Source organism: Mastigoproctus giganteus, chromosome 8 (assembly GCF_048544385.1).
Source record: "Mastigoproctus giganteus isolate SK-2022 chromosome 8, ASM4854438v1, whole genome shotgun sequence".
Lineage (NCBI taxonomy): Eukaryota > Metazoa > Arthropoda > Arachnida > Uropygi > Thelyphonidae > Mastigoproctus > Mastigoproctus giganteus.
Window position 1 is genome coordinate 82,584,902 of NC_143582.1, and position 26,350 is coordinate 82,611,251.

A 26,350-nucleotide genomic window follows, 5' to 3' on the forward strand; every position below is an offset into this window, starting at 1 on the left:
CGTTATAGGCCTAATGACCCTGATGAGTACAATGAACAACTGTACAGAGAAATCGAGTGGGCCAGTAAATCAGGTTGTCTTATAATGGGGGATTTTAACATCCCATATATAGACTTGAACTTGTGGGTTGGTCAATCGCACACTAGCAAGACTTTTGTGGATTTATTAGATGACTGTTTTCTAATTATCATATATGAAAGGCAACCAGAAGGAGTAATACTCTTCATCTGATTATCAGCAGTGATTATTCATCAAGAATCTTCAGATAAATCAACCACTAGGTGACAGTGATCACAGCGTACTGATGTGGGATTTACTTAAAGATGTAACTACCATTCGGAGTAAAGAGAAGGGTTTTGCTTCTGTAAAGGTAACTATGGTGGTCTCGGACAGTTTTTGATTCTACAAGGTTGGACCAACTGATGATGTTACCAACAGCAAATTCTAAGTGGGAAGCATTCAAGGAATTAATCGTGGAAACTACTAGACTTTTTATACTGACTAAGAAACATTGCTCAAGGTTTAGGCCTAAATGGATGTCAGATGAACTCATGGCAGAGAAACAAAAAATGCATGGGATACATATAAATTATCAAGAGACACAGATACCTATGGTAGATATAAGATAGTCTGTAATCAAATCACAAAGGATGTTAGGCAAGCAAAGGCATATTACAAAAAATCTTTGGCAAAGGATGCAAAGAAAATCATTAAACACTTCTTTACTTGCTGATATTTAAAGGTGTACTGAATAATAGAGAGTACTGCTGAAGAAGAAGGCTGGAGCCTTTGAAAGCTACGGGATTTTATCGCTTTTAACTTAGTATATTTTAATGCATTTTAATCTTGTGTTTTAATACTTTTAATATTGTAATACGTATATTAATTTTGTAAATACAGGTTATTGTAAATATAGTTATCAAGATTTGTTTTGTTTTATTTTATTTTAATTTTATTTTACTCCATGAAAAATTCTTTACTTGTGTAAACTCTAAAAGGTAGGGGATGAATCAGATTGGTCCACTTAACATTAATGGTTCAATTGTTGATGAACCTTCTGAGATAGCTGACAAACGGAATGAGTATTTTGCATCTACATTCACACATGAGAAAGTGTGTAGGGAAGTGGAGGCCAGAAGTTTATCAAACTCTGACAAGGAGCTAAATGATTTTGTAATAACTGAGAGCAAAGTGGGGGAGAAATTATTGAAATTGAACATAAGCAAGGCAAAAGGGGTGGATAGGATCTATTCAGTTATATTAAAGGAAGCAGCAAAGGAAGTAAGCAAACCCTTAGCCATAATTATGAAAGCTTCCTTTCAGGGCAGGGCTGGATTTACCTATAAGCTAAAGCTACAGCTTAGGGCCTCACATTACAAGCGGCCTCACTCCATCTTAACAAATCCTTTTTTAATATTGTCACATGTGAACTGTAAGAGAGAAGGGCCTCGTGCATGTTATAGCTTAGGGCCACAACAAGCGTAAATCTGGATCTGACTCAGGGAAGGTCCCCGTGGACTGGAGATGTCCCCAATTCACAAAGAGAGATCAAAAGTGATCTCTCAAAGGTCTGTAATTACACAAGTAATTACAGACCTGTTAGTTTAAATTTCTGTTCCAGGGAAAATAATGGAGTCACTGGTTAAAGAAGAAATACAGGATCATCTAGACAAGACTGCAATTATAGTTCAGACACAGGATGGGTTTGTTAAGGGGAAGTCTTATCTGACAAATCTGATTGGATACTATGATGTGATCACAAAGGAACTGAATGCAAAAAATAATTTTTATATCATATACTTGAATTTTAGGAAAGGCTTTGATACTGTGGCATATGGAAGACTACTGTACAAATTGGAGCAGTGTGGCATTAAGGGCAAGTTGCTACAATGGATAAAAGGATGGTTGAGTGGGAGAAGACAGAGGGTGGTAATCAATGTGGACTAACTATTAGTGGTGTCCCCCAGGGGTCCACATTGGGCCCAATGTTGCTTTCTATATTTATCAAGGTATATCAGGGTTAATGTTGAAGTTTTCAGATGATACAAATGTTGGCAGGGTTGTTAATGACAGTAATGATAGTACACTACTGCAACAGTATCTGGAAAAATTCAGCAGATAGGCTGAGAGGTGACAACTGAAGTTTAACATTGACAAATGTAAAGTACTGCATATGGGTAGCAGAACCCCAGAGTAACGTACTAACTGGGTGGTACTACCCTCAGGATAGTGGATAATGAAAACGAGTACAGCGAAGAGAAATGAGATTGGCAAGTGGAACAAAGGGTTGCTGGTACCAAGAAAGGCTTAAGTTCTGCAAATTACAGCATCTGGAGACTAGGCACCTGTGAAGTGATCTAATTGGGGTGTATAAGGCATTGAATGGTCTGAGTAAGCTCAGTGCTGATGGGATTCTTTCTCTTGCTCAGATTACTCACCTGAGTAAACATAAATTCAAATTGAGGAAAGACAATTGTAGAATAGATGTGCAGAAATTTCCCTTTAGACAGCGGGTGGTTGATAGTTGAAACAAATTTACAAACTTCCACCTGTTGTAGTGGAGGTCAGGTCAACAACTTAAATAAGTTCAAGGAAGAACTAGACAAACATTTGGAGTGAATGGGTGAAATGGGAGGAAGTTTTTTTTTTTTTTTATAAGTTTGCTTTCTTGCATCATATGCCTCTAATAATGCCTAATGCTAATAACCCAAGAATAACTTATACTACAGGTGGGATAAAGGTGAAGAACAAATGAGCAAAGAGATATGATCCTTTTAATACAATCAGATGTGTAGATTAGCATGCAGTTTAAACAGGGAGGCACAGTGTCTTATGATTTTCTATACATTTTAAAAGTCAGAATGTATGTTAAGTCATATTATTGCATTATACCAATAATACTATTAAGTAATATGATTGTGAAACTCACTCAATAAAAAAACTTACTCATACACTTCCTCATTCATTTTACAAATATACATAAGTCTCAGTTCTAATCTCAATAATGTCCATTTCCATTTGCAGTCTGACAAACCCCATGTACTTCATATGACAGAATCCCAGTTATCTGTTGATTCAACCACTGCTTATCTTAGTTGTCTCAATTATTTGCTATATGATTCCTTTCACTTCAAAGCTGGTACTTGTGCATATGTCCATTGTATTGTTCCCTCTTAGAGACTTAGTAATTTGGAATCTCCTCTTTTTAATCTTCTCTGGCTTAAAATCTCTCTACTACATTCTGTCAAATTTATCTGTTACCTCTATTGTTCTTCAACTCCACTAATCACTTGGAACTCTGACTTTCTCTCTTTCCAACTTGATTTTCTCCAATCCAACTTTCCTAACAGTGAGGTAATTTTCCTTAGTGATTTTAATGTTCTAAACTGCAGTTGGCATTCATTTTCTAGTCATACGGACTCAGCTAGTGGAAATTCTGATGCTTTTGCAATTACTAATGACCTTGCATAGATTGTTCATTAACCTTCCAGAATACCAGATAATCCTAACGACGCAGCCAACATACTTGATTTTTTTTTTTTTTCTCACAAACAACAATTCTAAGTACACAGTCAAGATAAGTAGTCCTCTAGGCACATCAGACCACAAATAGGTGATGGTCTATTCTCCAATGGTGCCTCTCTCTCTCATGGCCATTCTCAACCTTGTATTGTTGGCATTACAAGAATGCAAAATGGGATGATTTGTGAAATTTGTTTTCTTATTTTCCTTGGTCAGATCAAATCTTCTGATGATCATATCATCAGAAGATTTGAAACAGTAAAATTGTTTCACTGACACGATCTGTTTGCTCAGATCGTGTCATTGAAATTATTTTTATAGGGTTGGAATACTTTTTGTACACTCCACTTTAAAATCTCATCCTTTATATAAACTGTGGTTTTCCATCAAATGTGCTATGGCTGTTTAAGAGAAGAATGTTGCATATCATAATTGGCTTGTTTCCATGTCTCTAGGTTCATTTTCTGCATACACCAAACTCACTACAATTGTAAAGCAGTTATTAATCAGTACAAACTAGATTTCGTACAGGCTAAGAATAGAAAACTTGCTTCTTTTCCAAATTGCAGCCACGTATTCTAGTCTCTTGCCAAAGCTATTGGCCACAACTTATGCCATCTCTGTTCCCACCTCATCCTAAACCATATGGTTCTATTGCACTCCAGGCATCCTGTTTTTCTTCTAACTCGTGTATTGATGATCTTGGTAAAGCACCTCCCACCATTTCCTGTACATTCCATTCAATGCCTCCTGTGATCTTCCATCAAAACGATGTTAAAAGGATTTTGATCAACATTGATGCTAAGAAAGCTCCAGGTCCTGATGGTATTTCTCCACTTGTTCTCAAAATCTGTGCTCCTGAACTTACTCCTGTTCTGTGTTGCCTTTTTTTCACTTTTTTTCCAAAGGTGCTTTTCCTTCTCTCCGAATCCAATTATCATCTCTCCCATCCAATTATCATCCCATTGCACTTACCTCTACTCCTTCTAAAGTAATGAAGAAATCAATTAGCCACCAACTCTTAAACTATCTGGAAACCTTCCAACTTATCAACGATTGCCAGTATGGATTCCGTCAGTGTCAATCCACTGGTGATGTTCTGGCTTATGTTACCCATCTATGAGCAAATTGAATCGAAAAGTTTGGTGAAACTCAATTAGTTGCTCTTGAAATTTCAAAGGCTTTCTTAATGTGTTTGGCATAAAGGTCTTCTAAATAAATTTCCATCTTATAGGTTGCCAACTATTTTTTGTAATTGGGTATCCAGCTTTCTTTCTGGCCTCTTGCTGCAGGTGATGGTAGATGGCAGATGACACTCTTAACTTCTCCACTTATTCTGGTGTTCCTCAAGGTTCAGATCTTTCTCCCACTCTTTTCCTGTTGTATATTAATGACCTCCTTCCATTGACCAGAAATCCTACCCATAGTTTTGCTGATGATACCACATTTCATTACGCTTTACAGTTTGAGAAACTGTACACTACACAAACAGCTTCAACTTCTAGAATATTCACTACCAATTCCTTAAATGCTTATCTCTGGGTAATTCTCTAGTGGGGCAGAGATAACTTAGTTGATTTTAATCCTTCTAAAACTCAGTCCTGTTTTATGTCTTGCAAAAGAATTCTTCTACTCCTATGCTTATCTTTGATGACACTGATTTCTAGGCAAGATCATATATCTCTACTGGAGACAGGGTCGGATTTACACATAAGCTAAACAAGCTACAGCTTAGGGCCTTGCACCATCTTAAAAAAAAACTTTTTTTTAATATTGTCACAGGTAAGAGAGAAGGGCTCATACATGTTATAGCTTAGGGCCACAACAAGTTTAAATCTGACCCTTATTGGAGATTACACTGACTTCTAATCTCTCTCTCTCTCTCTCTCTCTCTTGGCATAAGTAAGCACATTACAAATATTGCTTCCTCTGCATCTAAAAAAACTGGGCTTTCTTTTTCACTCTCGGCATTACTTTTCTTCCAAACAGCTGTTCACTCTATACAAATTGCAAATCCACCATACCATAGAATATTGTTCCCAAATCTGGGGTGGTGTCCCCAAAACCTCTCTCAGGCTTCTATATTCTATTAAAAAAAGGACAATCAGGTTAATTAATGACTCATCTCTAAAAGAGCCTCTCCAATCTCTGTCTCATAGACATTCTGTTTCTACTGCATGCCTTTTCTATAGATATTTCCATGAGCACTGTTCTTCTGAACTGGCTTCTATAATTCCTGCTCTCTCTCTTCCAAACCCGGCCGAACATGTGCTGCAACCAGTCAACATCCTTTTATTGTCCAACTTCAATCTCACAGAACCAACTTTCTTCTTCCTCATTTATTCATTCAGCTTCCGTTTTCTGGAACAACCTTTCTTCATATATATTTTCTGAAAATTACAATCTACAGAAATTCAAATCTAATGTCAAGAAGTATCTTCTTTCATCTTCTCAACCTTCAGCTTATGCATAGCACTAAGTACAATAGGTTCTAATATCTCTCATGCTTGGGTTTTCAAAAAAATAAATAAATAAATAAAAGGCAGTGGCGAAACTGCATTCAGAATACTGTATTGAGGGTTACATGGCCACATTTAAAGAAAGACACTGAGCTTCTTGAAAGGATCCAGAGATGGGGAGGGGGGGCTTACTTGGTGAAAATAACAAAGGGGTATCTATATGAGGAAAGACTTCAAGAGTGTAGATTACTGGGCCTGAGAATAAGCCACCTTTGTGGGGAGGGGGAAATCACATAACGATGTTGGAATTTTTATAGTGAAAATGGGATACAAAAACCAGGGGGCCATTAATAAAAACTAGTATATTGGGCCTCAAGAAATTTCCATTTGGTTAGCATGTAGCCAATCAGTGGTATCAACTGCCTTCCTGGGTGGTTGTGATTGATGGTGTGGTGAAATTTAAAAGAGCTGGAACAGCATATTCTGATGGTGAGATGAGTAAGGGTAAGGTGGGAGGGGTATAGGTTGTTTGTATAGACAGAGATTATTTTATTTTCATTATTGCTTTATATATTTTTTCTTTTTTTTGGCTGATGCAGCAAAAAAAAGTAGCTTCCTTATAAGATTATGTTGCCCTTGCGTCTTTTGGCTTTATTAATGGTGACTAATGAAGGATAGTTGTAGACTAAATATAAAAGAAAAAAAAAATTGGCTAAAGGCTATATTTATTGAAGCCACCTAGTCTTTTAGAACTAGAGCTTATGTAAATTTAAAAGGCAGTGAACAGATATCTGGATGAAATCAGTTATCTGTCCAATACTAAATAAGCCTCAGTTTCTTGCATCATTCTACCTTTATTAATACTAATTTTAATACTATCTCTAAATGCTGCCTGTGCTACACATACTGAAGTCCATTTCAAAGGAATGAAAAAAGTGCCCACATATAAAGCATATAACAGATTTTTTTTTTTTTTTTTTTATGAAAAAACATAACAGAACCTATAGTACTTGAACTTTTTTAGATTGTAACAGTTGGGAAATACAATGAAGAAATATTTTTCCAGAAAATAGAAGTTAAGGAATAAATGAAGAAAACGAAAAGTTGGTTCTATGAGTTTGAAGTTGGACAGTAAATGGATGCTGATTGGCTACAGGATGTGTTTGAACTAGTTTCTCTTTCACTTTTGGGGTTGCTTTTCTTCAAAGCAGCTGTTTACTCTATACAAATCACAAATCTGCCCTGCCATGGAAAACTGTTCGCACATCTGGAATGGTGCCCCCAAAACCTGTCTCAGTCTTCTAGATTCCATTCAAAATCAAAATAGGGCAGTTAGGTTAACTAATGACTCTCCTCTAACAGAGTTTCTCCACTCTCTGCCTCATAGATGTTCTGCTTCTCCTCCATGCCTTTTCTATAGATACTTCCATGGGCACTGTTCTTCTGAATTGGCTTCTATAATTCCCACTCTCTCTCTCATACTTTTACTGTCCACCAACTCACAGAACCAACTTTTCTTCTTCCTCAATTATTCATTCAACTTCCATTTACCGGAGCAACCTTCCTTCATACATATTTCCTGAAAATTACAATCAACAGAAGTTCAAGTCTAATGTCAACAAGTATCTTCTTTTATCTTCTCAACCTTCAAACTCATGCACGGTACTACATACTATAGGTTCTAATACCTCGTGTTTAGGATTTTCATAAAAAAAGAAAAACAACATTTGAGAATGTATTATACATCCAAACTTGGAATATTCTGTTTTACAAAAAATTTTAATAAACAGAGCAAGATTTCCCTTGGTCAAAGTTATATATATATATCCCTGATGATTCCATATGCCATGCAGTATTGTAAGCCTTATGATTCCACGATGTGGTGCTCTTTTCTAATGAATGCATTCTGTATATATCGTCAATCTTTGCATACAAGTCTGTTTGTTTGTTTGTTATTTGGTTTTTAGGAGCATTAGCAACTAAGGCCATATTGCTCTGGGGATATGCAGTGGTCATTCCCTGACCTTTCCGCATCCTCTGTATTTGGTGGGCACAGGCTCGAACTCCGGTCTAATCAAGAAGCGTGTGCTACGCACTGCTGCTCCTACCCACCTGGCTATGGAGGCACCTACAAGTCTGTGCTGTGCAATTTTTGCTGAAACTGCATTGAACTGGACAGAAGTTGTTACTTTCTAAGTAACAACCTCATCTGTCCAAAAGAATAGTCAAGTGTAAACTACTCTGGTCAAAGGTAATTAGTTTTATTGGGAGACTATTGTCAGGGAAATGGGTAACATTTTTTGTAATAAAGATAGGTGGTCCATAATCATTGTGTGTTTGCCAGGAGCAACAATTGATGATGTTACCAACAGATTGTGTCAGAGATTTATGGGGGGGGGGTAAAGAGAGCATTTTATTCATGTGAGGACTAACAATATTAAATGTACATGACCTGACCATCTGTTGGATAAATATAGGACTATACTGAAAAATTAACGCAAATTAGGTCAGAACGTGTATGTGTCTGTAATACTGGTCAGACATGATAGGAAAGATTACATGCTGAAAGCTTTGTGGATTAACTCAAGCCTTGAGGGAATCTCCAAGGATCTAAGTGGGGGGGGGAAGAATTTTTATCAGTATGACCTGCATTTGTAGAGATGATATTCATAAAGGTGGTGCTAGGATTTTTGTCAGTATTATTGAGGATACCTTAAGGGTTCAGGGAAACTGCTAGTTAGGGGGAAAGGGTAATTTAGATCAACATTTATCTGATGAATGATATCGATCAAAGTAATGCTTGCACTCGCCTCAATAATTCTTGTTTGTTGGCACAACAACAACAGCCAATGTTCGTAAGATGTTCTGAGGGTAGCAGCATTCCAAATGAGGAGGAAGATAAAGCTTGGGATACAAACCTAAATAACTTCAAGGGGTATGGCAGGGTAGTAAAATATTAGAAGATTACTTAATCTTAACTTTGTCTACAGTAATGTCAGGAGTGTTGTCAATAAAATGGCTGAATCTGAACTCCCGGTTAGGAATACATGCTGATATAATAGGGCAAACAGAAACATGGTGCCACCCTGAAATTGGGGTTGACCAATTCACTACAGTACATATAATGTATTTAGGAAAGATAGAAGGGGTGGAAAGGTCATGCTTCTTATCAAAAGCAGCCTGAGCATGAAAAGAACTTTTGCTGAGTCTGATGTTATATCTGTGTGGCATGAGTTAGTTGGAGGAGGATGATGCTAAAAATGGTTTGTCAAATAGAGCAGAAAAAGATAGCATGAGATAATTAGTGATGAAAAGCACCGAAGGCTACAACAACTACAATTTGATCTGTAATAGTACCAAAAATAAGATTAGGGAAGCCAAAGCTGTGTATGAGAAAGCAATGGCTAAGAGAGCAAAGAATGCAGACAAGGAATTTTTTATGAAATGAATACAATGAAGAAGAAAGCTAATCAGATCGAACCCTTCTTCACTGGGTATGGTCAATTCTTAGATAACCCAGCTGATGTTGTGGATGAATTGAATAGTTACTTTGAATCGGTCTTTACTGATGAAAGACCCTTCATGCTGAGAAGAGGCTGTGTGAGTGAAGCTCAGCCATATAAAATTAGTGATTTTGTAATTACAAATGACTGTTTATTAGAAAAATGTTTGAGCATAAGTAAGGCTTTCAAGAGTTGATGGCATTACCCAGTAGTTTTGATGGAGATAGCCAGGGAGTGTATCGAACCATTGTGATCAATTATGAGGAAATTGTTGGATTCAGGAGTGATTCTTTTGGATTGGAGAAGTGTCAGTGTATCACCAATACATAAAGGCAGTTCTAAGAGTGAAGTTGGTTAACTACAGACTGGTTAGTCTAGTCTGACTTCAGTGGCAGGAAAAATCTTAGAGGCAGTGATTAAGAGTGCAATCCAGGTACAATTAGATAGATATGGCATTCTGAAGGACACACAACATGGTTTTATTAAGGGAAAGTCATGTTTAACTAATTTAGTAGGCTATTTTGACACAGTTACTCGTGAGCTGGATGTAGGGAACAATTTTGACATAATTTATTTGGATTTTAGCAAATCATTTGAATCAGTCCTTCATGAAAGGTTACTGTATAAGCTTAAATAGGTTGGGATTACTGGTAAGATTCTAAGATGGATTGCTGGATAGCTGCAGGGCAGAATACAGAGGGTTGTGATTAACGGATATTCTTCAGATTGGTGTAACGTCAGGAGTGGGATCCCTCAAGGATCAATTCTTGGACCACTATTGTTTCTCATTTTCATAAAGGACATTGATGAAGGAATAGAAAGCGTGATATCAAAATTTGCGGATGACATAAAAATTGGTTGAGTTGTTAATGATCAGTGCCATGCAGTGCTCCTTCGGGATGACTTGAACAGGCTTCAGGAATGGTCAGAAAAGTGGCACCTAAGTTCTAATGCAGCAAAATGCAAGATCTTATATTTGGGGAAGAGCAACCCCAAAATAAATTATACACCTGGTAGAGTTGAATTAAAAAAAAAGGAGTGGAAGAAAGGGATCTAGGAGTTATGATACTGGCAGATATGAAGTTTTCTGAACAGTGTAAACAGGCAGCCAAGAAAGCCCATGGTGTCTTATCAATGATTTATTGAAAACATTATCCTGTAGAGATGACGAGGTCATAATTCCCACTGTATAAGGCAATTTGTAAGACCACATTTAAAATACTGTGTTCAAATATGGAGACTTCATCTAAAAAAAGAAATGGAACTTCTTGAAAGGGTCCAAAGACAAGCAACTTGAATGGTGAGATCAGCAAAAGGACATTCGTAAGAGAAAAGACTGATTATATAGGCTACAGAGCTTGGCAACCAAGCACCTCAGAGGTGACCTGATTGAGGTTTATATGGTACTGAGAGGGATAAGTAAAATGAATGAAAGTGGAATTTTTAGTTATAAAGAATTCCAGAACTCGGAGGCCATAAATTCAAATTACAGGGGTTGAGGTTTATACTAGATTGTAGGAAGTTTTCTTTTAGCCAGCGAGTTGTGATTGCTGGAACAAGCTGCGCTTGCAGGTAGTTGAGGCTGACAGTTTGAATAAATTCAAAGGTCAACTGGATAGTTACCTGTATAAGGAGGGAAGCATGTAATTTGTATGTCCTTATCTACTTGGTGGTTTTTTTTTTTTTTTTTTTTTTTTTTCCTTTTGCCAGTGCAGTAAAACCTCTGGTTTCCTTGCTCTATATGTCAAATATTATTACTAATTACCACATTAATCTTTTTTTTCTTTTTTATCACCTTTTCTAAATTATTAGTTAGTGCCATCGAGCAGTATATCTTGATTCTATGAGGTCTTCTCCTAGTTTTGGGAAAGCTTGAATTGTTGCATAGTTCCATTTTTCAGGAATTCTAAAAATATTATATTGTACAGAAGAAGTAAAAGTGTTCAAGATTGAGCATCTGGACTTGCTGCTTTTTTTGGGTTTTTTTTTTTTTTTTTGTACTTTCAGTATTTTTTGTATAGAATTTCAAGTTGATCTTCTCAGCTCTTTCTTTATATTTTTGAAAATTAGATGCATATATGGGAAATGCAGATATTCTAGCAAAGATTTCCCCTAGAGCATTGACTATTTTTTTAGTATCAATAATAATTGTCCTTTCCAGTTTAGTGTGAGTGGTGAATTATTCTGGTACCACTCATTCATCTTTCTGATTTCATTCCAGACTGTTTGGGTTTTGTGGTCTGAGTTTTGTTTGTCTTCTGCTTAACTCACGCACAGTATTCATTCCACCATTATTTTGTACATATTGGGAACTGTATGAATGTTTTGGTATTGATTGGTCTGCAGCCTGAATTATCCTGTCCATTATTAATTTACTGCTGAGTCCATTGTTTCCCTATTAATAGTTTGTTTGTCTGGTCTTGCTAGTTTTCTGAATGTTTATCTAATCATTCTGTTTTCCACTTGGGACCTCTTTGAAGCTGGTATGTAACTGTTTTGTTTAGTGTGCCTAGCCTTACTGATTTTCTGCATTTTTTTCCAATCTACTTTTTCTATTTTCCATTTGGGATCTCCACGAGGTCAATATGGTAACTGTTTTGTTAAGTAAATGGTTACCAAATAGTGATCACTGTTCAGACGATTGTTATGTACAATAAACAATGGTGACAAAGTTATGTACAATAAATAATGGTGACAAAGTGGGAGAGCACAAAGAAAGATTTATTGCTGTGCTATGTCCAGACAGTAGGTGCACATATGTATTTGACCCATCATTCATCGGTTAAGTTGCTTTGATCAGTCAGTATTTGTTTCCCTATAAATTGTAGTGCTCATTTAGGTCTCCTAGTACACAGAAAAGTGGAGGTATTTGGAAAATTAAATCTTCTGTCTTCATAAAGTTATTTCTTGATTTGATGGTATGTATATGGATACTATTTTTTAGGGTCCATAGTCTAATGAAGGACCCTTATAATGTCACTCGGTTGTCTGTCTGTCCGTCACTGCATTGTATCTCTGGAACCACTCAACCTACTGACTTGAAATTTTGCATGGGTTTGTACATCATGTGGGTCAATATAATGCCATATTGATTGTTGTTGACAAAAATTTGTCTGAGAAATGGGGGGGACAAAAAATGTTGTTGACAACCTATAGCTTATTATACACTGATGGAAAGAGCTCAATGAGTAGGTTTAAAATGTAATTTAAAAATATTTTTAAAATTAAAAATGGTGGCACCAGACAGGAAAATTAGAGTAATTTGTGTCCCCCCCCCTCTATTTCTGTCACTAATGGAGCTAAAAATTTTAAAATCACATTAGCTATGCGTTATTCGATGCCTTTATAGAATTATTAGCTAACTATTTAGCAACCAAAAGTAACTCTCCTTTTGTCACCAAAAGGAGAGTTACTTTTTTGGCTGATGCTGCATAAGCTTACTTTCTTGCATCAAATGCCTCTACTAATGCTAATGCTATCAAGGAAAAACTATTCTAACTGAAATCTATCATTTACTTTTTGTGTTAAAATTAAAAAACCAATTTTTTATTGCACTTCAATAGTGCGCTTCTTTGTACTAAGTAACTCTCCTTTTGGTGACAAAAGGAGAGTTACTTTTGGTTGCTAAATAGTTAGCTAATAATTCTATAAAGGTCATTTATAAATTTTGCGACGAGAAGTATTTTTTAACAATTTTCAAAGCTGGAGTTGTCCTGGCAAGGAGGTACTCAGAGAGCCAGTATTGAGGAGGCAGTGGTGGTGGGAGGCACCTGTGCAGAGCCTTGCACAGCCCTCACCTGCCAGTTGCTTCTTCCCCAAGATTTTAATTGCTTCTCCAGGAAGAAGTCAGAGTCACTTCTCCCACCCTTATCATTCACAACAACTGGAAAGACTCAAATAGACAACGTTTTCGTTAGTTCCTCAGTTTTAGGCCAAGCTGGGGTACTAGAAACTTTTTTCAGTTACCATAAAGCTCTCTATTTGAGATACTACCCTAATGACCATTCACGACAATGGACCCTTCATCCTGAGTGCCCAGCACTCACTAGTTGACTGATTTTTTAAGTAACACGACCACTATACAAACAGTATATGAACCGTACAGCAACTCCTTCATATTTTGTACTCTGTTATTCTATTTTTCTGATATATGGTGTAATTTATTAATAAGTGAAAAGTCATGAAGTTTAAAATACTTTTCTTATAAGCAAAGACATAAAGGAGTGTACTGACTAATGAGATCTTATGCATCCTCTTTGTTGGCATAGAAACTTCTGCAATTCGTATTGTTCAAGGTTTAGGCCTAAATGGATGTCAGATGAACTAATGAGACATAGGGCAGAGAAGAAAAATGCATGGGATACATATAAATTAATGGGTGACACGGAAGCCTATGATAGATATAAGCTGGTCTGTAACCAAGTCACAAAGGAGATTAGGCAGGCGAAGGCAGATTATAAGAAATCCTTGCCAAAGGATGCAAAGAAAAACAGAAAAGAGTTCTTTACCTATGTAAACTCTAGAAGGAAAGGGATGAATCAGATTGGTCCACTGGATATTGATGGTTCAATGGTTGAAGATCCTGCTCAGGTGGCTAACAAATTAAATGAGTATTTTGCATCTACATTCACACATGAGGAGTTATTCAGTGGGTGGAATGCCAGAGGTGTATTCAACTCTGGCAGTAAGCTAGATAATCTTGTAATAACTGAGAGTAAAGTGGAGGAGAAATTGTTGAAGATAAACACAAGAAAGGCACCTGGGTGGATGGGATCATCCAGTTATATTAAGGGAGGCAGCAAAGGAAGTAAGCAAACCCTTAGCCATAATTATGAGAGCTTCCTTGGACTCAGGGGAGGTACCCATAGACTGGAGATGTGCAAATGTTACCCCAATTCACAAAGGAGGAACAAAGGCTGACACAAGTAATTATAGACCTGTGAGTTTAACTTCTGTTGCAGGAAAATTAATGGAGGCACTGGTTAAAGAAGCACTGCAGGATCATCTAGACAACACTTCAGTTATAGCTCGGACACAGCATGGTTTTGTTAAGGGAAAGTCTTGCCTGACCAATTTCATTGGATACTATGATGCAGTCACAAAAGATCTGGATGCAGGGAATAACTTTGATATTATATATTTGGATCTTAGAAAGGCTTCTGATACTGTTGCACATGGAAGACTGCTGCACAAATTGGAGCAGTGTGGCATTGGAAGCAAATTGCCGCTATGGATAAAGGGGTGGTTGAGGGGGAAAAGACAGAGAGTGGTAATCAATGGACACTGCTCATCGTGGACTAATGTTATCAGTGGAGTCCCTCAGGGTTCAGTGTTGGGTCTATTATTGTTTTCTGTATTTATAAATAATATTGATGATGGTATATCAAGCATAATGTCCAAGTTGGCAGGGTTGTTAAGGACACTACTGCTGCCATGCTGCTGCAACAGGATCTGGAAAGGTTGAGCAGATGGGCTGAGAGGTGGAAAATGAAATTTAACATTGACAAATGTAAAGTACTACATATGAGAAACAGCAACCCCAGAGAAACATATCAACTCTGTGGTACTACACTGACAGTGGTAGAGAATGAAAAGGACCTGGGGGTAATTGTGCAGGCAGATATGAAGTTCTCTGAGCAGTGCACATGGGCTGCAAGAGTAGCTCATGGTGTCTTGTCAATGACATACAGGAATTTTTCTAGCAGAAATAAGGAGGTGATTATTCCCTTGTGGTCAGGCCACACCTTGAATACTGTATACAAGTCTGGAGGCCTCATTTCAAAAAGAATGTAGAACTGCTGGAACGAGTACAGAGAAGGGCAACAAGATTAGTGAATGGAACAAAGGGTTGCTCTTACGAAGAAAAGCTTAAGTTTTGCAAATTACAGTGTCTGGAGACTAGGCACTGGCGAGGTGATCTGATAGAGGTGTATAAAGCCTTGAATGGTTTGAGCATGCCGAATGCCGATGCGATTCTTTCTCTTGCTCAGAATAATCACCTGAGAGAACATAAATTCAGATTGAGGAAAGACAGATGTAGGATAGATATGCAAAAATTTGCCTTTAGCCAGCAGGTAGTTGGTTGGTGGAACAGACTTCCATCCCTTGTTGTGGAAGTTGATAGCCTAAATAAATTTAAGGCTCAGCTGGACAGGTATTTCGAACGAACGGAGGGGTGAAATGGAAGTGGGTTTGTTTTTTGTTTTTTTTTTTTTGGCTGATGCTGCATAAGCTTGCTTTCTTGCATCATATGCCTCTACTAATGCTAATGCTAATGGGCATTCAATTAAGCTATCTGATACATATATTAAGGAATAGAAAATAATAAAGGTAAGTAAATATTTATTTTATGTATATATATTTTTTATCAATCTCTTTTAACGTATTTTTATATACTTGAGCTTTTGTGTAGCATAGCATATTTACGATATTAATTGATTTGATGAATTACTGCAGTTGAGGCTCTTTTAACCATGCTGTCAAGTCCAGCCATTAAGTTAATCTTGATTGAAGCAGAAATCATAAAAAGGCTTTTATTTTGAATTATTTTCTTACTTTTTATTATTTTATTTTATTATTTAATTATTTTTTAAAATCACAATTTTCATCTCTTTAGATGAAGAATGCAGTGTTTCACAGCATATTCGCTCCACTCGTTTACAAAAACTGCATTGCTGACTATTGAATAGAGCATCTAGGGCATTTTTAGCTGCTACAGGAGAAATTTTCGGATCTCAATTTAATCCAATTTCTTCATCATGTTTAGCTTAATCTGTTTCTGTCATGCCCTGTATGATTTTTGCACTGTTATAACTTCATTTTCCAACAAATCAATCTCAGAATCCACATGTGGCTTCGTGTTGTACATTTTTGCAATTTGCCTGAATCTGTTAAACTATCAGTGATATTTCACAATACTTTGTAATAGTGAAATACAACAGTAGTATGAGTGGCATCGATTTAATTGTATCTCATATTGTGACTACCATGATGTTACACTACCTCAAATAAGTAATGCTTCAATGGAGAAGACTATTGTTACCTATTCTCAACAGAAACCATCACCCAGATAGTACCATTTCAAGGCTTATTGGCCATCATCAGTGGACGGGTAGGTACCCTGGTATTGAAATCATGCCAACCCAGTTATGAAGTATAACTCCACAATATCAGAGTTGCCAAATGGCATTTATCATTGGTGGATGGACCCGCCTACCAATGATAGGCCAATAACCCTTGAAACGGTTTCATCTGGGTGGTGGTATCTGCCGAGAATAAGTAACAATAGTCTTCTCCATTTCTGGTGAAGTATTACTTATTCAACATAGTGCAATATCAGACTAAATCAGAAAAATTATCCTTATTTAGTCAACGTCGTGAACAGTCTAAAAACAAGACGAGAAATTCTGTTTTTGTTCAGTGAGGAAGTACTTTATTGTTGCATATGACAACATGGTGCATTTCCATTGAAAAATTATTTGAACTAGTTTTCAGTGCTTGCTGGCATTGTTAAAGATAAAAAAAAATAGATGAAGTAATGTTTGCAGCATCAGTTCTGTTAGTTTCAGTGTAATTGCCTGCTAGATGCTGCTATTATGAAAGGAGAACTGATATAAGTATTTCCTTTTTTGGAGAAGTGACAAATGCACAAGGAAGCTTTAAATACAAAAAATTATCCCAAGGCGCTTGGCATTTTCCTCATAGCAGTGCTGAATTTGAAAAAAGTATTCAGCCAGGTGAAAAACACAAAAACTGAATTCAGATCTTATCTTTCTGGTGAAGCATTGGAAATGAGCTCGACAGCCAAGTATAGATAGCAGGACCATTGTTATAAACAATACCTTGGATATTGTTATATCCAAGGTATTGTTATATATAATGTATTGTTATAAACAATATCATTTCTGAAGAGAGCAAAGTCAACAGTATCTTTCTTGAAGCAATCAAAATCAGTTAATGTCAAACAGAAAATCCAAAGTCAAAAAAATCCTAGGTAAGCTAATGTTTGAAAGCATATTGTACAAAACGCATGGGTAGTTTTTTAAAGTCTGGTACTACTATATTTGTATTTAATATATACTGTATATATTTTCAATGAAATTTTATTTGTAGTCAAAGAAATTTCTTTCTAGTCAAATTTATTTATTTTTCTAGAAAGTTATTTCTAGTCAAAGACTTTAAACATAATTTACTGAGATTTTATAAAATAATTTGACAGTCCTAACATAAATGGCTTGTGCATTAGTTGTAGAAGCGAAATTAGGGTAAACTACTACAATAACGACTAAATATTAGTTAACTAATAGAAGACAGTGTTAAAAACACACACACACACTTTTTGCAAAAACTCTTGTTTTCCTCTTATATATTAAAAGAAACAATGAAAGTACAGGATGTGAGACAAAAGGTAACAAATGCACTGTGACTGACCTGGTCAGTAGAAAACCTGATGAGCTACTGGAGAGATGCCAGACACTGTAAAGAAGAATGCTGAAGAATATGTTCCCAAACTATCAGAGAAGAAAACCAAACAAGGTTAACTCTCACAGCAAGCTTTCAAAAATTCCAATGGTGAGATAGAGGGAAAAAGCTATGGGCAGTTTTCAGAAAGTCTGGCAACTAAATGCAGACTTCAACATCAAGGAAGTCTGCATTTAGTCATAATTATTCCTCGTGAATGCGAGGAATAATTATGACATAATTTACTTAGATTTTAGAAAAGATTTTGACAGTCACAACATAAACATCTTGTGCATCAGTTGGAGAAATGAAATTAGGGTAACTTGCTATATTGACTAAGTGTTAGTTAACTAATAGAAGACAGAGTTGTTACAAAGGGGCATTGCGCTGAGTGGATCCCTATTGTAAATGAGGCTCCTTAAGACGCTGTGCTAGGGGCCCTTGTTTATTTACAGATTTGCCTGTTCAGATGATGCTATACAATTTAAAAATAAATCAGCAAATACAATTATTGACAACCAACTTGGAGACGAAAACCACTATTTGTCTCTGCGTTGAACATAAAACCAAACTTTCATACCAAGTTCTCAGCACTGATCTTTTGAGGGAGCAGATGGTTAATGTGATTGATTGATAAATGTGATTGTATATTTAACACAGTAATTAAAGACTAAATGCACAAGGCATAATTCCATATGGGTTTAAATTAACTATATAATATCGGTGTAGATACACTATAGTTAACCCATAAAATTAAACTATGTATGTAGTGTAAAGGCATCATTTTAATTATATCTCATATTGTCGCTACCTTCACAATGAGATACCAGGTACTGTACTACTTCGAATAAGTAATGCTTCTCTAATAGATAAGACTACTGTTACGTATTCTCAGTGGGCACCACCACCACCACCCAGATGACACTGTTTCAAAGCTTGTTGGCTTTTCATTGGTGGATGAGCAGGTATCCTGGTAATGCAAACATGCTATCACAGTTATGAAGTGACTTCCACAATATGAGAAATACCAAATGGTGAACAGAATGATACTGTACTTAAAGACTAAATACATAGTTTAATTTTATGAGTCAGTGGTGTAGATACACCATAGAATTTTATGAATTCTATGGTGTATCTACACCAATATTATATAGTTAACACAGTAATGCACCCCAAATTTGTTGTAATAGCAATATTCTTACAGACAAAATCCATTTCCGTCAGTTGCAAGCTCTAGAAACAGGCATCTACATATTGACCTGTCTGAGCTATTTTAAATGCTGTGGGCATTTTTTCTATTTCCTAATACTGCATAAATATCCATCCTTTGAAAGCTTCCCATCTTAGTTATTTAGTAATAAATAATAAGCCTTCATTCTTCTATAATATGAAATTCAATACCATAATTCTCACATATTGGATGTAATGCCATCCTACTTAAAATCTCTGATAATGTCCAACTTCATCATTCTGACGTAGTATTGTTGAAGAACTATAGTGTAAGAAATGTTTTGTTAATGAATAAAAACAAATTTAATTTGATATATCTTTTTCTCTCCAGGTGCAGACACCTTTCTATACATTTTACTTTATTATACAGAAATTAAGAATTTGATTAAGACATTCTTTTGACAACTAAATGTTATTCTTTTAATTTATATTGTATTGAATGTTAGGATAATTATTTCAGTATACGTGGCAATGTGCCTAGAAATATTGTAATTCAGTTTTCACTGATATACTGGATCAATTGTTACAAAAATATGTGCAAATTGTATTGGTAATGCTGCAGAAAAAAACCCTATTTCAACAGTTTAAAAAACCTTTGGGACTGGTAATTTACATTTTTATACAGTGCACTGCAAAATTTTATGAATAATTTAAACAAGCAATTTATGTTATGGAGAGGTAGCATGGGATTATGTCTGCACCATTATTTTGTACTTTTGCTTGCATGATCACTCATTATTGCATTCATATCTTAATTTTCATAATCACTGTTAATGAATCTTACCTAACATCAAAAGCAGTATTTTTAAAGAAAAAAAAATAAGTTGTTTATATATTAATTGGAAATTAAGAGAAGCACTTCTTTTCCTACTTTTTTTTAAAAAAAGTAAAGGAAACAAACAAGAGTCAGAGCTACTTTCTTGCTCTTATCTAAAACTTGGCATCCCATTTCAGGGACCCCGAGGAAAAATTGGGAAGCGGGGAGAAAAGGGAGACAAGGGTGATCAGGTGCGGTTCCTTAGGTTTATTCCTGACCTGTTTGGCTAAATAAACAAATTCTTTCTTTGGTGATATTACTACTAATAAATGTCTTTAATTTTATTTTTTTAATTTTATACTTATTTTTTGCAAATTTCTTTGCACTAGAACACTCTTCTGCATGTTCTTGAATGCCTTATTGCATGCTCTCAAGTAGCTTGTGTTATAGAGAAAATATTTAATTTGCTGAAATTGTATATCTAGGAAAAATAACTTATAAATAATATGTATTATAAACCAAAACAAACATGATAATAAGCTGCATATTTACTACAAAAAAAGTGAAATTATATTTGCCATGGACTTTCAGATTTCTGTTTATTTAGTTACTGCACTACTCCCAATCATCCCATGCTACCTAAATATATTTCAGCTCTGCTTTCAAGTTGCTGTAACTGCCATTTTATATATAATATTGAATGCAAGGCATTTTCTCCTCAGTAATCTAATGTTACTTGACTGTATTTCATCTCCATATTATATAGTTTTCTTATTTAATGAGTTCTTTTTAATTGTGGTCTCATCATTTAAACATAGTAAGAAAATTGTGCCTTTATCATGTGCCTGTATTATTTATTGATAATGCCCTCACTAATATTATATTCATGATATCCCATAAATCGCAAACCTTACTTTATTGAAATATCTTACCAGTGAAAACATCTTTATAATAACTTTAGCAAAACATCTTCCTGTAATAAATTTTCTGTAAACCCATGTTTTTTTTAAAATATTAACATTTGTTATATATAGTGCAGTTATATATCATAAAACAACAAAATTATAAAATTAATAGTTAATGCAGCTTACAACTTTATTTAACTCCATTTAATAAAATCTTTATGTAATCATATCTCAGTGTTATATCTTTATGTAATCATATCTCAAAATTATAAAAATCAGTTTTACAAATTCAAATTCTGCTGTTGAAAGATTTGATACTGTTTATGGTATCTATTCATTCTTAAAGCAATTGTTTCTGGATTTGCAATTTGAATTTTACTTAAAATTATCATGTGAAGGTGAAAGTAGCAGTTACAACTTTCATTCTGATTTTGAAACTTCTTTGTTTCAAAATTACCAAAAATTGCAGGTAATGTTTTCAAATTTAAAACTAAACTATTTTCACAAAGCTACTATAGTGGCATAATCCTGCAGTTATCTCATCTCCATGCAAAGGCACAAATAAAACAATGTCTGACAAAGCATTCACTCAGTTGGCCAATCACAAATGTTCTTGCAATCCAATTGAAAAATACATTGGGCTCATAGAAATACCACTGAACATACAGAATATGTGTTGGAGGGGGATAATTTTCAGGGGGGGGGAGATTCCAGTAACAGACATGGTCAATGCCATTGAAAATAGACCGAATATTACACTGCCTAGAATATACATATATGTTTATACATACATGTATAGACATGTATATACTACATATATGTCTCTGTGTGTACTTGCACCACTTATATGCATGGATTCCTGTTTTTATATATTGCTGCATTAGTATCATCTTTTCACTTTATTATTAGCTGGTTTTATTCAGGATATTAAATTATGATTCAAATGTAATTTTTCACATTTGCATTCAAATATGTATGTATTTTTCCATAAAATTGCACTAAGCTGGGGCTCCTCTCTTTAGGACTGGGTAGTTATGCTCCCAGCTTGACCAAGTACGTCATTGCCTTTTTCACTTTTTCTATATGCTATCTTAACTTTATTCATCTATTCACTCAGCTGTTAAATTATTGTAGGGCAAAGCTGCTGTTACTTTTTTTTTTTGACTCTTCCATTATTTTCACACTCTTTTTATAAATTGATATACTCTCCATATTCCTTAAGTCTGTTCTCTTACCCATGCCGACCGGGCTAGCCGAGTGGGTAAAGTACCTGCCCGGCAACCCAAAGGTCGCGGGTTCGATTCCCGCCTCGGGCTTGGATCAAAGTACTGCAAAAACCTTGGAGGTGCAATATGGCCACAGAAGCCGATGCGCCAACAACTACCAAATCAAAAAAAAAAAAAAAAATCTCTTACCCATACCAAATACCATTACACCTATGTACTACTAATGACATACTTCTTACTTATAAATTACTACTTCAATGCCAAGGCCCTCTATTAAGAGGTCAGGTCTTACACCCCAGCATGCCCCAACTACTAATCCTTCTTTTGCAGGTTGCCACTGTTCAGTATTGTTCAGCATAGCTTGCAATTACCTTTACATTACACTTATCAACACTACATTATACTATTTGATATTCTCATATAAAACTTTTCAATTATAGAGATATATTATTATTCATTTCGACTCATCATGTTATATTGTATATTCAGGTATTTTAATCATTACTTAATGAAATAAAATCTATTATCATTTACATATCACTATGACTATCATCCTTACCAATGTTGATGATTTGCTAAATTCCTTTACTAGCAAACTGCCGATTAATTTTTAATTTAATTAAATTTAGAAAACATTTAAACCATGAAATAAATCTTGGAGGTGTATTCACTCCTCTGAGGTTAAGTGTTGCTTTGGTCCTTCTCTTTCTTTCTATTCTTATTTTTATATATATTTTTTATTTAATTGTTTTTGTTTTCATATATGGGGATAGTTATGTTCATGGGAGAACAGCACCTTGCCTTACCTATAACCCTATTAACAGCATTAATTTTCTGTATTTGTTTCATGGTTCAAATGTTTTCTAAATATAATTTAAAATGATATAGCCACATTCATTCCCCATAATAAATTGTAGGCTCTTTATTGCCTACATTGGCATGGAAGTAAGAACAGATTGCGATAGTTGTAATCCCCTGAAGATGTCAGCTATTGATAGTCCATCCCTTTTAATTCCTTCTGGTATTAATGTACACTATCATTTTAATACGAGCGGGAATTGGCATGATAGTAATGCCTCCCATTATTTTCGTTAGAAAATTTAATTCCTACAACTATGCCATTTATATCAATTAATCCTCAATCATTAATAAACACATTGTTATTTTTCCACAAAGTCACCAACATTTTCTATGCACTTTTGCCATCTCTGAGTCAGATGCTGTATTCCAATCCTGTAAAACTCCAGAGGGCTTCATAAACATTGTGCTTGAGCTGGTTGTCGTCTGCAAAATTAGTTCCACAAAGTGCATCCTTCAGCGGGCTGAAGAAGTGATAGTTGAAAGGTTATGAGAGGGGTGAGGAAGAACAGTGCACCCGAGTTTTGCAATGGCCTTCATCATGCATTGTTGTGGAGAAGAAGAACCTCATTATGGCTTTTGTCCAATTGAACTCTAAGGATGCGGGGCTTTCAACTTTTTCACGTATCGATCTGAGTTGATTGTGGTGCCACACTCCAAGAAGTCCACAAGCAAGACCCCATGTTTGCCCCAAAACACTGTCGCCATGACTTTTACCAGCAGAAGGCAGTCTTTTGAACTTCTTCTTGCATGGCGAATTTTTATGGTGCCACGCCATCAACTATCTCTTCATTTCAAAGTCATAATGGTGGACCCAGGTTTCATCACCTGTGACTATGCGTGAAAGAAGAACCTCTCTTTCACTCTCGTAGTGCTGGAGAAGTTCCGTAGAGATGACTTTCTGGGCTTCTTTGTGCTCTTGTGTCAGCATTTTCAGGACCCACCAGGTGCAAACCTTGTTGTAGCCTAGTTCCTTCAAGATGATTATCACAGCAGGTTTCCCTACACCTACTGCATCGCACAATTCGCGTGTTGTGATGCAGTGGTCCTCATTGATCAGCACGTCGATCCGATTCTTATCTGTTATCACTGATGTTACTGGCCAGCCGCTTCGGGGCTTGTCAATAGTGTCACTTTCTCCAATCTTAAAGTGTCATACCCAACATCTAACTGTACTCACATCTACAGTATTGTCACCATAAACAATTTTGAGATGCGTATGGGTTTTGATAAGCATCACTTCTTCCTTGGTAAGAAATTCGATCACTACTCTTTGCTTGATATGTATATCTGTAACATCCACCATTTTGAACTATTCGTGTACTGCACTCACAAGACCGATCACAGCACCACTCAAGTATGGTGAAACTGGAGACCACTAGTGATCACTCAGTGACACACAAAATGCTCTACAGCACCATATTTGAAAGCAAAAAATTAGGTGGCTTTACTTTTTGTACCAGTCCTCGTATACCACCATCCTTTTAGACCTTGAAAAATCTTCAGTTTTATACTTTTCTATATTTTGGCTTCTTACATAAACCTTAACCCTCCCTGTGCATTAATTTATGCCCTTTAATTATAATGTATAATTTATTGTAAATTTTTGAATTTGAAATAATTTTCATATTCCTACTCTTTTATTTCCTTCTTTTCTTCCTCCATCCTACTATTTTCATCTTCTATGCTTGGCAACCTGTGCACTGAACATTGCATTCTTTCTCTAATACATTTTCTAAAAGGAACACACACTTCAAACTTTTTTTAAGCTGCATTATACTGGAAGATATAATTTCATGCCCCATACTTCTTACATCCATCCATATTACTTTTTATATTACATTAAATAGAATTTTCCTTTTTATTATTCTCACTTTTTAGTTTATAATATAAAGTGAGAATATAGAGAATGAGAATAAAGTGAACACACTTGTATATTTTTATTTAATTTAAGCTAGAAGACAAATAAAAACCAGTTAAGCTCATAACCAAAGAGCTAAATATATGTACTTGGAATACAGATAAAGTGCAAATGTCCTAGGAGCGACAATTCTTAAAAATTTTATATATACAAATATAAAAAATATATACTACCAGTTATAAATAACATACGTTGCTATTTATAATTAGCAGTATATTTTGTCAATATATCTAAACATAATTAGCAAAACTATCTATTTCTGATTGTGGTTTCCAAATAACAGCTAGGCTAGGAAATTGGTTACATTTTTAGCCACAGATCAATATGTTTACTATATAATTGAACAGCTTACTGGAAAAAATAATAATTGGAATTATTTATATATATATAAAAATTTTTAATAATTGTCTCCTCTAGGGCATATGTGCTATATCTGGATTAAAGACACCTACACTTAGCTGTTTGGTTATGAGCTGAACTAGTTTATTTTTGCCTTCTAGTTTAAATTAAGTGTGTGTGTGTGTGTGTGTGTGTGTATGTGTGTGTGTGTGTGTGTGCGCGCGCGCGCACGCTAAACAAACAAACAAACAAAACATCAGCTTGTTGTCATTATTGTCACACTTGTCATTGTGATCTAATGTTATAGTCTAAACGTTCACATTCTTTAACGAGTAAGCCATCTTCAGTGCCATCCAGGTCATTGCCAATTCCATTTTACTTGAACTGCTCTTGTTTCAATAAATACCACACAATACCACAATAATTTTCCATTCATATATCTGTGAAATTATTGGTCGTTGCATTAGTCATACTGCTTTCAGATTAGGATATGATGCCTTCATTTGCTTGCTTCATTCCTTGCTCATGAATGCTTTAAAGGGTTTAATTATTTGAAATGGGGATTATACCTGTTTTATCATTATTAGAAGTTAATGAAATAAAATACAGTTTGCAACATGTGAATTCATTTGCACTAGAACTGACTATAGCATTCAGTTCCAGTGTAAACAGCCCATAACTATTTAGAGATCTGAAGACAAATTTCAGCAGAAAATTGAAAAGTAGCTAATCTGTTATTAAACATAGACTGATGTGATAAGACTTCAGTAAACATCTTAAAATTTTTATGCCATCATTAGTATAATAGCATTTTATTTCATTTAAGTTTTGAAGGGTTTGTTAAATGAGATGTCTGATAGCTACAGTGGGCTAAGACCTCCTGAATTTTCAGCTCTCTTTAATTCAACAACTTCCCTTTTTTTTCCCCCTCCTTTACTTGTTATATGGACTAAAAGAGCCATTGGACATTTTGTTTCTCTAGCTGTGGATAGAGATAAAAAACATCACTGAGTGAACCTGGTATACCTTTAGACCATAAGACATTGGAATTTTTGGTAACTTTTTCCAGAAAAAAGTGCATCTTATGGTCCAGAAAATGTGATATATATATAAACTACCATTGTAACATTCTCTCTTGCAGTCCCACTTTTAGCACTCCTTTCTCTTGTC

At 35.4% G+C, this 26,350-nt stretch overlaps 1 protein-coding gene across 1 annotated transcript in view; it reads left to right on the forward strand.

Moving 5' to 3' along the window:
- Window positions 1-26,350, forward strand: part of LOC150081680 (uncharacterized) — an 833,960-nt gene that overhangs the window by 766,456 nt on the left and 41,154 nt on the right. Inside the window, exon 26 of the mRNA XM_090380284.1 lies at window positions 20,129-20,182. Coding sequence (XP_090236410.1) covers window positions 20,129-20,182 — 54 coding nt within the window. The remainder of the gene's footprint in view (window positions 1-20,128; window positions 20,183-26,350) is intronic.